General features: G+C 40.2%; 1 protein-coding gene across 1 annotated transcript in view; it reads right to left on the bottom strand.

Annotated features, from left to right (window-relative positions):
• Positions 1–300: 300 nt before the first annotated feature.
• The window catches only part of NCK2 (NCK adaptor protein 2), an 82,965-nt gene continuing 69,284 nt past the window's right edge, over positions 301–13,981 (bottom strand). The window contains exons 4-5 of the mRNA XM_064710125.1: positions 10,948–11,669; positions 301–1,672 (exon numbers count right to left, since the gene is read on the bottom strand). Coding sequence (XP_064566195.1) covers positions 1,478–1,672; positions 10,948–11,669 — 917 coding nt within the window. The 3' untranslated portion in view covers positions 301–1,477. The remainder of the gene's footprint in view (positions 1,673–10,947; positions 11,670–13,981) is intronic.

Below are 13,981 nucleotides of genomic sequence, written 5' to 3' on the forward strand. Positions count from 1 at the left end.
GTTGCACTTCTACTGGCTGAAACACAGCATAGGTAAGAAATGTGTTTTAATAGCAAAGAGGTACCAGGAAATAGGTCCATCTTGCAGATTTCATTAAAGCTATGAATGGACTTAATTACCACAGAAACAAGAAACACAGAGCTCATTAGACACTGCCTCATATCAAAAATGTCCTCTGCAGTCGCAGATGATTTTTAGGCCACACAAATTCCAAGACAAACAAATTGATTATTTACTCTATTTCACGTTGCTAAAATAACACCAGGACTACCACCCAAGGATAAATCCAGTACTCCATCATGACGTAATACCTTTTTTATTACAATATCCAAAAAACTGAGTATGCAAGACTTTGAGATCTCATGATCCGTTCTTCAATCTCAGGAATGTGCCATCTAAAGACTGTATATTTAAACCATAAAGGAGTTTAAATGTAAAGAAAAGAGAAAAATGCATTTTCTTCATAAACATTCTGTGTGTCTCTTCCTACCAACCACACCATCCTCTGTAAAACCCGAAGATTTCTTTCTGTAAAGCAAATATATATATAGTGTTGGTAGCCCGCCCCACCCTGTCCCAAGATCAGTTTTTATTAATCTTCTGTATTAGTGTCAACAATCAGCTACAGATACATATTACTTTGAGAATTAAATACATAATCGTTTAATTCAAACAAGCAGAAGGGCAAGAGGAAAAAGCATTATGTGGATGGCACATTTGGTTGTAGATTACCGAAACATTCAGCCTTTACAATTCAATTATTCTTTCTCTAGTAATCAACTTTCAAATAAAATTTCTCTTTGTTGCAATTACAGACCAAAATACACTAGTTTTCTTTTACTACAATCTTACCATAGTAGTTTAAGAAGTACTATTACAAAATGCTTTTAATTAGTGTACTCTTTACGAAGAGTCAGAGAGGCAATGTAACAGCAGAGTACAGTGTAAAGAGTGCTTCTAGGAACTAGGAGGTTTTGTATTATCCTACTCGGTAAGCGATAGAGCTACAGAACTCACAGCCACAACTGTTATGTCTACTCTCTCTCACTTAAGCAGCTGCAGCTTCAGTGCATTCAAACTGTGCCCGATGTCTCTGAAGGGAGAGTTCTGCCTGCATGAGCAGTCTGAACAGATTAACACTGGTTTGAATTGAAAACGCCCCTCCTTGATCTGAGCTAACTATGTAAACGTACACAGGAGAGGGGCGTTTTGAACTCTGCTGGGAAGGTGAGTGCTCGCCACGGCCACCCAAGGGAAACTCTCAACCTGAAGAGAGGTGGTCAGAGGTTAACAAAACTGGAACACAAAGAGAGGCAAACAAAAAAAAAAGGACAAACAGCAACTGACAGAGCAAACACTTTAGAAAGAGCCTATTCCTTAAGCCTGCTTCAGATATTGCTCTGCTCTATAAAAGTGAATTTAGGACCTAAGGCTTGTAAGTTATAAGAGGCCCAGGTGGCCAAGTCCATCTTCAACGTCACTGAAGTGCTTTCACAAGATATAGCTTTTCCCCGTGTTCACTGGTGAAGATGGGAGCCTTTTTGTAGTGTTCCACCAACTCATCCATAGTATTAAATCGCCGCTGCCCAATACAATAGACATTGTCCACGAGCTGCACCTTGAAATGTTTGTTCTTCCCCGATGCCTTTAGAGATACTGAGAAGTCACTGGGCTGTTGAGAAGAATTGAGAAAGAAAGAAAAAATTACATAGAAGAGAACAAAATGACAGCATAATTTTGCAATTTCAGGAACAAACTGTGTCATATAGTTGACAGTAATTTACATTAGCCACAGCTCGGTGCTTTAGCTCCTTAAGAAACCCAATAGCCTATTATTCAATAAATAATTACCATTGTTATTAACGTGAGCAGTTAAGTCAGTTAAGTGAAAGCTCCCCAGATGCACAGTTTGAAGCTGCCAATTACATGACTAAACTGCAAATATTATCTTAGTTACTCAATCTAGAAGCACAAAAATGTCAAGGAGAAGGGAAGAATTTTTATCATGCATGTCTTTCTCACTAGAGTGCCCAGGAGAAAACAATTACTGCAATATTGCTTGGGCGAGATGAAGAAAATCCCCCTTCGCTTTTTTTAAAGCCGCCACCACTAGAGGGCCATTCTTGCTTTGCATTGCAAAAGACAAAAACACATGCACCTTTTATCTTCATTACCACATGTATAGGGAATAATTTCTCCCATTGAGTACATTTTCTTTGTAAAACAAGATAAAGCTATAGAAAAAAACCACCGTACAAATCTCACCATCACACCACTACCCACAAAATACAGAATTTATGCACTAATTAAATTACTCAGGACATAACAATTCCTAATGATAAATCTCCTCATCCTGGCAATCAGTTGCTTTAACAAGGCGAGAGCTGTCATCCAAACAGCCAGAATGAGACCATTCCACTTCCTTCACCACATGCCACATAGGAGGGTAGAAAGGACACAGTGTCCCTTACTTCCAGCTGAACTCTATCTCCAGCCACCTACTGCTGCTGGCTGGCCACAGAGATAGGGTAGGAGCCAGGGCAATAAGGATTTAATGCGCTGCTGTCTATGCCTCAAATACCAATGACCATTCAAACAGGCAAGTTAGAGAAGGATGTGGCAGCAAAGGGGGGGATGTGCACAGGCAGGGCAGCACCCTTCTGGGGCCAATTTTCCTGTTCTGGTCCAAGCAGACCACACAACACAAAACAATGCAGTCATGGGAATGGGGTCAAGGAACAGGCAAGTCCAGCAGAGGGGGATCAAGACTACCAAAAGACCCTCAAAGCTCCCCCCATTTCCATAAAGATTCATTAATATGAAGAGGAAGAAACCTAATCCTAGGGAGGGGAAAGCTTACCTGTAACCAGGTAGCCCCACAAAGCCTTGGTGATGCATTGCCCAGGCCCTGGATACCCTGTTGTCTGGATTGATCCTGGATCCAGGGCTACAGATCTCCTTTCCTCTGCCATCTGATCTCCCTTTCACTTTCTCTTTCTTCCCTCTTTTCTTTTATTATTGCTCTCACCACTATAAATTAGGGGCAAAACATGAATTTCTATGCCAACTCCGTAGTTTTCTAATAAAACTTCACGAACTTCTTTTGAACCCTTATGGTTTCTGCCATTCTTTAATTAATCTTGGGTGCTTCCTTCCATGTAGGAGGGGGATATGACAGATGGGAGCACGGGTTTGCCCTGTGAGAGGTGTATGGATGTAGGTGTCGCCAGCCAGCAGTAAAATGAATAAAAAGAACACACTGGAGTTTGTAACAAGCATTAAATGGAGTTAAGTAATGCCTGGTGCTACTCTGGAGGTACTACTGCAGTGTCTCAGCCCACTGAAGGCATGGCTTCAAGCACAAACCACTGAAGGCACGTGCCAGGCTTTTGACACCACCGTACTGTGTCCCTTGGTCTCTCCCCACCACGCCGGTGCTTTGGCTGGGTCAGCACTGCAAACCTGTGCTTGCCCAGGTTAAACAAAACCCACCTGGTTCACAGCACTGCCTTGGGAACAACCCTGAGCACAGTCGTGGCACAGTAGAGGACCAACTGGAGGGGTCAGGAGCCCTCACATGTTACTGGCTGACATCAGACTTCACAAAACCACACCCTGAGTCCTCTACACTGCATTTGTGAGGGGTCAAACACACACCCAGCACATATCCAAATGAGCTGGAGGACAGCCTTTTCTCAGATATGCTGTCTTTATTCCTGCAATAAAATGGGTCTCTGCCCACACATTCCTCATGTCCTGCCTATCCCAAAAATCTCATCTCTTGCATCTCCCCCTAACCTGTCTTAGCACTAACGCTTTCTCTGCCTTCCCTCTGACTCCATGGGCCCTGCCCACAGCAAACAAAGCTCCTGCCATGCCTGCTGATCTGGCTCTGGTCCAACTCAGACTCGAGGCTCGGCTTTGGGCAGAAGCTCTTCTCCTTTTGTTCTGCTAAAGGCAGCAGCAACCTCCCCACACCCTTGGCCTAATCCTCTTCTACTTCAAGCCACTACATTCCAGATCAACAGGCATAATTTCTTTAAAACTTATTTTATGTAACACCCATAGGATAATTACTTGTTCCATCTATAATCCAGGGTCACTGGGCCTTGACCAGGTCAGTGCAGGCTCCGTCAGGAAGGCTTCCTCTGGCAGTGAGCAGCCACTGGCTCAAAGCACATGGAACACTCTCTGTGACTGCCAAGAGGGGAATGGGAAGGGTGGGAGAACGTGATGGAAAGAAATGTGCATAAGAGTGCATCTTTGGGATTTCCAGTGCTCCACCCAAGATACATTTTGTGCCCTGTCATCCATCCCTAACTCTAAGTATGAAAATCACTATTTTAAGCCAGCTGTCTCTGATATTAAGCCCTTGCCTCAGCAGCATCATAAAGAAGGCTGCACTGAACTCACACCAAAAGTGGCCTATTTTCAGCACCTACCCCACTGGGTTAAAGATAACCTGCCTGTACAAAGACTTTTCCGTGGTTAAAGCCCTGAATGCAGTGCGGACAAACCCTCCAGCAGCCACAGCCACACGGGCCTGGGACCTGCTTCCAGTGGAACCTCCATAGTGCCAAGCAGCAGCCATTAAACAGTAACAAAGCACAGGCCTGCACAAAGCTCTCCGGAAGCTTTGGGACCCCAGGCTCATGAAGGAGAAGTTTAGGGCATGGGCAGGGTACTGATTGCTGTGCCCTGAACACAGGCAGGTCTCACCGAGGACGGACTGAGGCAGCAAGTACAGATTAGTTAGGATTCAAAAAACAATATCAAATGTTGCTGACTAAGTTCTGCTGCTTCCATGGGTGATGCCTATACCAAACAAAAGCCAGTAACCAAACGGCCCTCAATTAAAACAGAAGAACTTACAAATAGGAAGTACATAATCTGAACTGAAGTTTTTTGTTTGTTTTAGGAACAGGAAACAATTTTATGGCAAAAGTTGAAAAAGAAGTTGAAATAATCACTTTGCTCTCAAAAATATTTTACTATTTTCTGACAAAGCAGTTGTTTTTAGCAAGTCAAAATTATGAGTTTTCAAAGCTCCTTGTATCTCTTAAGAAACATTATTTCTAGGCCATAAAGGATGTGCTAATGACATGCAGAGCGATGCTGGACCTCTGACCCACTGTCCTATGACCCAGGCACTGGCCAGGCTTCTATCTTTGTGAGCTGATCCACACAATATATTAAATACTCCTTCTGCCAGTTTAATTATATCCTTAGTGAATCAACATTTCTCATGAACTATTGTCTATTCTCCACAGCCCTCCAGCCTGCTAGTTAGATTGATACCTAAGTAGAAGGCATTATAATATTTTCTGCAGCCTACGTTACAAAGTTTATTTTTTCATTATCTGATTTAATTTAAAAAATGTAAAAAGCGGAAGGGCTGATCTAACTCTTTTGAGAGTCATCATCCGGTGCAAAGAGATGGAAGAGCTCAAACAGCTGTTGCAAAAATCCTGAAACCCTTTATTGGTCTCAGCGTAGTAACTTCTATAGGACTCAAGAATGAACAGCAAAAGGAATTTGACTTGTTTTTGTTTTTATTTTGGTTCCTTCTTGCCCTAACAAATGCAAATTCATTAAAAATATTATTTCAAAAAAATCTAAATAAACTATTGCTATGATCACTTCCATTTCAAAGTACGCTGGTTCGATGCAGTTTGAATTGGTTCCCTGCTGTCCTTCTTGGATTTTCTCCAAGTCTGTTTATTTTATTTACTGTTAAAGCTATTTTGTTCTAACTGCTGGCCAATTTTTCTCTCTTCTCCCTCTTAAATTAATTGCTACATTTGGATGTTTACACACTAACTTTTCCAGGAAAAACAGATTCACATACACCAAATAAAAGCAGATCAGAAGTAAGCTTTAATCCCTTAACTCTATAGAACAGCTGATGATTCTGCAACAGAGTTACAGAGCATTGCTTTGTGGCAGGGAAACTATGAATATTTCTGCACCACCATAACTGGAAAGACCTACACCTGAAAAACCTAACTTGAAGTTAAATCAATTCCTAAATCAGAAAATTAAATATTAGGTTGAATGCACCTACAGTCCTTGTGCTGCAGTACTTTGAATTGTTTTCAATTCCTTTAACACCTGCTTGTACCTAGAGATGACCATGAGCTAGCTGGTGCCTACGGCATGTGGAAAACAAATGGTAGGAAGTTGTTTCTTTATTTCTTTGGTGAGGAATTGAATGCTTTTTAAAAAAAAACCCCACAACCAATTGAAAACTACCACGAAAACAAGTGATAAAGCAATATAAGGAAAAAGAAGTGAAACATGAAAAACAGAGTTCCCTCTTCACATCCTCAATTTGAGAATGGAATTATAATTTTATCATTTATAAATGGCAAGGTTCTGAAAAACAGTTCCCTCTGAAAATCTTTTACTGATCCTGTAACTTATTTCAAATTTTCCCTTTCATTCCAATTCTGTTTGCCAATGTCCTTTCTTCAAAAAGATATTCTCACACACTCATTCTTCAAACTATTCCAGGCTCTTTGAGCTCCCATCAGTGAGCCTGTCCTGGGGCTCCCCAACTCGTTCCATTTCCATACCCAAGTTTTCCCTCACTTCTCCTCTTACTCTATCACCCAGCCCAAAAACTCAAAGTTATGGCTCAAAGATCTACGGTCAGGCTGGAAAGAGCCATCTAGGAGAATTAATTCCTTTTTCTACCCCTTCTGTTTCATTTGGATATAAGCAAATACTATTCTCTTCCCTATGTAATGTTCATGTTCCAAAATCAATATTACATAGGTCACAAAAATGAATTGGTTTCATTGATCTTCAACTACACCTCTAATAAGATTTCTGTTCTTCCATTTAAAATAAGCCACTAGGATATTTCCTTATGCCGGTTTTCAAAGAAAAACTTTCTCCTCATGTCTGCTGTACTTACCAATCACTGCATGTCACAGAACATGACCAATGTTCACTTTTTAACAGTTGCCACATTTCATTGCTTCTATCCAACAGCTGCAGGATTAAAACCCCAGGAAAACATGGGACACTGAATGCTACAAAATTAGCACCTCAAAAAACATGCAAACTCTGAACCTCTGCCTCCTCCTTCTATTGTCATTATTGCTAGACAAAGAACAGAGAAGCTAAATATGATCTCAAAAACTGACAAATCCAGTCACATCTACAATCCTCAGAATCATTTTAATAGGCCTAAAATCATCAGTATCATCTTAAAACTGTACTCTGCAACTCTGTTTAGGATGGGTTACTGTAACCTGAATGCTGTGACACTACCAGCAGAAGGTAACCAATACTTCCTAATGAATAACTGCTCCTGAAATCATCCAAAAACTTGCATAGCTTACTCACTAACATAGGCTGAGAAAAATAACACCTTCTCTGCTTCATGAGAAGACCTCATAGGACTACAAAGCACTGGTGTTTGCCTGATCACCAGTTTCACAGCCACCTGCAGAGGACTGCAAGGGGCCCACAAGTTCTGACAGAAGCTCCCTTTGAAGTTTAAGGGTGTCTGCAGCAAAGGCTCTGCTCAGAAGCTGGAGGTGACACACTACTGCTTCCTGTTAGCTGCAGTACTAGTTAGCACACTTGTTTCCTGGTGTGAACCTGAACAAAACAACCCTCTCCCATTCAAATTTGCTTCTGTACTCAGTGAAATCTGAGGTCTTCAAAGCATTACAATCACCCACCCAACCAAGACCACCAGTATCAGCCAAGACCTGTTTGTCTTGGGTAAGGAGCTACACATAGAGACCAAAAATCTGACTGCTGAAGAGCCTGCAATCCAAAAAGTGGCTCCACAGAAACTGCAGAGGTTAAATCTGCCTTTTTTTTCATTGTTTTGTTACTTAAATGAGACAAACTGCAGGTTTCATTAACCTAGCAGCCCGCAACAGAAAGAAAAACTAGCTAGCAGTATTTCTAATAAGGCATGTTCCCAGTTCTTTTAGATCTCCAAAACTAAGGTGACATTACCTAGGTGTAACACAGTTGGCAAAAACATTATCAGTAGGGAACTGTGCCTGTTACATAAACTATGGGCTTAAATGGTTCAAACAAGTTTATGGTTCTAATAATAGTATTTCGTAATTAATGAAGATAATCAGCCTCCTAGCTACCTTACAGAGTTCATCTCAGGTTATTCTCCTCTATGGTAGCATCCTCTGGATCTAAGTGTTACTGAGGAAAATATTTTTGGCTAAAGAAGTCTAGCTGTGAGATAAACATGTGGCAAGTTAAATCTAGAGAAATATTGTTAAATCTTGCAACTACTAACACTTGAAATGCAAAAACATGACAGTCTCATCAAGTGAATACTGAATAATACAAACCTTCATCTATCCAAGGACAGCTTTTCATAGCTCAGTAACAGGAGCAAAATTGAAATATAAGGAAAACTTTTATGCAGACCAATTTTTGTAACTATGGTGATGGAAGGCTACAGAAAACTCTAAAACAGGTCAAAAATCAGGCACAGGATTAGGAGCATGACTCACAGTTTTATCTATGGACCTTTCTAGAAAGGAATAACCCCTGCATTCCTAGCATTAACGGTGAGTTAGCAACACAGCGTAGTGGGAAGTGCTGGTCTGGTGGTCAGATGAGCAAATCAGGGAGCTGACAGCTTGGCTCTGCTCAGCCTGTTCTCTCTAATCAAGACCATCTGCTCAGATTGTGAAGACACTCCTGGTGACTTTAAGCCACAGCATGAACAACCTCTGTAGTCACATGTGTGAAATACAGCAACTCTCAGAAATTCATGAGTCACTGCTAAACTCTTTCTTTATTCCATACATAATAAGTTTGAAATAGATTTTTTACGATCCTTTTCTCAATGCTTGCAATTATGCCCATTCACTTATTGTATCACTTGTGGCACTCCAGGGAAAAAACTAGCAATCCCCAGTGTTTTATAATTCACATACATAAATACACTATATGATGGAATGATACATAAAGATTAGGGCAGATGAAAGTTTGAGATGCAGTAAATTATTTCTTTAAACCTAATAAAAACTAAAACCCACATACAGTACTAACACACAGAGGTATTCATGGGCATAACTACAGTTTTCTCATAGCTAAAAAAAGGCTCAAATACAGGGTTTGCAAGACCAGATAAAGAGTACAAAAAGAAGGAAAAACGCTAAGTTCCTCAATTCAGTGCCTTTTTTTTACCTGCAGGTGTGCAAAAATTTGCTGTGATATGAACTGAATAATTTTTTTGTTATCCCACTAAGTGTTAGATGCTAGAAATAGTTTGAAGAGCACATTCTGAATGAATCTTTTTGTACTCCAAGGCAATGATTTCCATCTACAATTCAGGCAAAAAGTTTGAAACTGCTTTGAATACAAGGATTCAGTGTTATGATGTCACATTAAATGAAAAGGTTACTGTGTTCTTTGAAGGTCGTTCGTTTACTCCAGGGATATAGGCAGACTCTTAAGAGCTAAAAAACCAAGCTGTAGCATAGTGGTCACTGTGACATATCATGTCCTGAGAAATGGGCAAGCATTTTTGTATTTTAAGTAATGTATTCATTTTCAAACTCTCCTTCTGGCACTTTCTCAAGAGATGAAAGGAAATTGATAGCTACTGTCTCAGGATAAATCATAATGCAGCCTCTAGATCTGAAAGTGAGCTTCTACCTGCTGGACTGACATGCCAAAAATCCACCACATCCAGTATGCCTCTATCTGACAGGATGTTGACAGAAAAAGAATGTTGGGAAAAAAAGGAATTACTGTAATTTAATTTACCATAATCCTCCAGTGGTTTTCTACATTTTACAAGACTGTGCGTCTCACATCAGTCTTTTCTTCTGTTGACTAAACAAACTTGATTCCTCTCAGCCTCTGTAAATCAGTCATGATTTCGAAATTCCTATTTTTCTTCCTGTCTTCCTCTAGTTTATTTTAATTTAATCTCTAACTTTTTTCCTGTTCTCTTGTGGTTTATTTGCATTTGCCTTTGTTTAGATTATAATTAAGCAGAAATAGGAATTCAATGACACAGAGCTTCAAAGAAAGGGTAGTTCGATAGCTATCACAGATTTTGCAGAGCAAATTCATCAAGGAGAGGTGCCTGAAATTTAATCAGACAATACTGTCTTCAGATAAAAATATCTGGGACTGTTAAAAAGTTGTTTTTTGTCAATTTTCTCAATGTTATGTATGACATAAGATTAAAATCTGTCACCTTTTCAAAATCACAGCCAAAGGATAATTAAATTTTAGTGCTTTAACTGCAAATTCTCTGGCCTCAGCACACATGAAAGTCCTTTCAGCTGAATTTTAAATCTGAACTTTCAGAATGACATGAACCATAACCAGCATTACTCAGATCCCTCTGATGCCATCTAGGCTCAATTTACAAGGCATATGAGCTGCTGACTTGACCCCCTCTCTGCTGTATATAACAACCTTAACAACTAGATATAATAACAACTTCACCTTATTACAAACTAAATTATCTAAGTAGATCAAAAATACTTTTAAATGGAATTTTACCGCATAAAGAAACAATGTAATTTTAAAATTAAAAGTAGAACAGAACTGCCCAATGCAAAGATTCTGTTTGAAAACAGATCAAATCAATGACCAAATTTTTAATCACCTAGAATTATTTTATCATGTAGTGCTTTAAATTTGAGGATTGCATGAGAAACACATGAAAAGCCAACTGGAAACCTGAAATATTTTACTTGATTGTCCACAAATTTAAAAAAACCCTGGATAATACAGACCACAGCTGTTAAATTTCAGTGTAAATGTCACTGCATTTCACTGACAGACCAATTCTCACAAGGAGGGAGGATATTGGTTGGTAATGCTGAAGCCCTGCTCGTTTCTTTAAGGGTGACAGGACAGGGAGTCTGTTAAGTGCCGTGCCTGCTAACCCATGCACGGGGGTTACAAACCTGCGGGCTGAGCACCACTTACCGAAGATTCACTGTCTCTAACAAGGAAATCTCCTTCCACTCCCCTTTCGTTCAGGGCACATTCTGCTTGGTGCCGGGTAACGTTCCCGTAATACCACTCTCTTCCAGCAAATCGTCCGGTAGAAGATGGTCCCGTGTAGCTTATCTGAGGTGGATGGGAAGTGTTCATGGAAGGACCATCACTAATGATTACTACATAGTTTTTAGGAACAAGACCGATTTGACCTCTGGAATTTTTACATTTCCACCATTCTGGGTCATTTTCTGGCTTTTCAATGACTTCCATCGTTTCCCCTTTTTCAAAATTGAGCTCTTCATCCGTGACCGAGCTGAATGGGTACAGTGTCTGAACGATGTGGAGTACTTTGGTGCCCTGGCCGTTACTCATGGAAGCGCCTTTCCTAAGGCTGAGGAAGCTGGGTGAATCTGCAGTTGCTTCCTCAACCTCCTCTACCACATAGTTCGAAGGGAACCAGCCGATCTGTCCGTTGTAGCTCCCTCTCCACCAGCCGTCGCTGCACTTCTCCATGACAATCACTCGGGACCCTTTAACGAGGGACAGCTCATCCTCCCTCTCGGCAACGTAGGCAAATTTCACGTAGGCGGGAATGTTCAGATCGTAAATCCGGTCGGCGCTGCTGCCGTTGGAAGGGTACTCTGCGTCTGTGCTGGGAGTGGGGGAGGCGTCTCTCGCACTCGTCTTTCTCTTGGTTTTTCCCAAGCCTGGTAAAGACAGAAATGTAAAGTGGTCACTTGGAATGCTTGTCCCCAGACTGCAAAAGCTGGATGTGGTGACATGCTGTACCCTCACTTCAACAACACTGCTAAATGGAGATCTCTTCTCTAATACTACATCGTCAGGAAAGAGCAACACCTTTAAGAGATTCTTGTTAACATCCAGCTGATGCACCATTAGGTAAAGAGCAATTTGTGTTATAATGATTCCTATTCTCTTCTCGGAAGGAGCAGAGTTTAAGCACACTTAAACACAGTGATTTCTTCACTGGGAGAACAGCTAATCACTGAAACTGATTCTCAGCTTGCTCTTCTTTATCTTTAAATTCCAGCCAAATGACCATGCCTTTTAATTTTGGAGATGACTTCAATTTGGCTCAAACAAAAAGTGAAAGAAAACCTGCAAAAATTAACGAGCACAGAAGTAAAAGCTTAAGTTTCTCTGCAGACTGTATTGCTCTCTTTGCTCTAGCAGTACCCAGGCAGGCACGGCTGCAATTCCTTCGAACTGCAACCCCCCTTCCAAAACCCACACCTCTTTCACTTACATTTCACCACACACCGTAACAGAAACCTGCTGGTGAGGAAGACCATTTGCATGTATTTCCCTATAATCTATAAATTATGGTGTCCTGTCATGGCTTTAATTATAGTGTTAAATACAATGTACAGAAGAAACAACAATAACATTGAACACAGTATTTTTTTTTTAATTAGAGAAACCATACTAATGTCTGTTTAAAAGCAGAAAAACTGCACAATACAATTGGTACACTTGGTGTACTTTTCAAACTTTTGCAGTAAACCCTCCTTAAGCTTATATGCAAACAAAATAATAAAGTGAACAAGTAGCCGTGTCTTGTGAAATTCACTTATAGAATTTCTGAGAAACAAAATATTATGACACAGTATAGCACAACCAAGCAAAATGTCATGCAAGGGACAGAAAGTAAAACCTTCACAGAAATAGGAGCATTTGTACTTTTCTCCCTAATCATAGAGCCTGGGCAGAAGGTGAGAGATTTATTTGAGACACAAGAGCACGCATGCTGATTATAGAACATTTAATGGAAAGAAAACAAAGGTACTTTGTTTCTTCAAATAATCGGAAATAAGGACATGCATACTATTTCATTTTTAACTATTCAAGCCTATTCAATCCAGCCACTCCACTGGCAAAAATTGTGTTTTAATTTATTTAGAGATATATATATGTACTTGCATATACAATGGGCATCTTCAGCAAAGCTGTTTGTTCACCATAGAACTTCATGTTTATTTCACAGTTATCTGTGCAGCACAGAGTAACAGTGCACACATAACCATGCAGGGATCACTGTCCAGAAGGGTTAAAAATACATTAGTTAATATGTGGTCTTATGGTCTCAGAAGATGGCAGAAAATTCGGATGACCCTGAAGTGTTTCCTGACCTTCCCCAGCAGGGCCTTGTTTCCTGCTGCAGCCTGCTACATCCTATTGTCATTCTAACTACATCACTCCAGCCAAGAGCCAGTGGCTGCACTTTCAGGCAAAACGAGGGAGGCAGCTTATTGTACTAGGGGACACAATCACAGGAAAAGAGTGTACAAGCAAGTACTAATCAGAAGATGGTCAGGCTCTGATCTCTGCCAAGACTGGAAATTTTCATCAGTTTAGAGATCATTTTTAACCAAAAAGACAAGGATGTTTCAGAACTAATGAGCATTAAATTACAGTGATATAAACAAACACAACTTAAAGGTCGTTCTGTTAAGAAAAGAGGGAAATCACTTTTATAAATTCATGGAAAACAAGCAACTTTATTTCAATAGAGTCTCTCTACATAAAGCCCTCCACTGAGACTAAACCTTCCAGATTAAAAACTTAGGCTTTTATCAGCTCACTAATGAAGATACACAGTCCACTTCTTGGAATTACAGCAAAAGAACTAAGGAAAAAAGCAGTAGATGGTGAGGTAGAAACTAGGTAGAGTTTCAACTACTACCTAGTTGAAACTAGAAAGTAGAGCACAGAGATAACTGTGAGAAATGTGGATGTAGAGTGGCAGGAAAATGCCACAAACTTAAGTATCTAGAGAAAAAACTGTTTACAAACAGGTAAAAATCCAGAATTTCTCAAAAACCCTTCTGAAATCTGATAAAGGTATCGAAACATTTAGGAAAAAGTTATCATTCAAGCACTGTCTTTCATTTGGAGTTGCCTAAGCTCCCTCTTTTTTCACAGACCTTCCAATAGTGCAGCTGACATTTCAAATATTGCTTCCTATCATGACCATTAAACATAAATCATGACAAATTTG

Source organism: Zonotrichia leucophrys, chromosome 1, assembly GCF_028769735.1.
Source record: "Zonotrichia leucophrys gambelii isolate GWCS_2022_RI chromosome 1, RI_Zleu_2.0, whole genome shotgun sequence".
Classification (NCBI taxonomy): Eukaryota; Metazoa; Chordata; class Aves; order Passeriformes; family Passerellidae; genus Zonotrichia; species Zonotrichia leucophrys.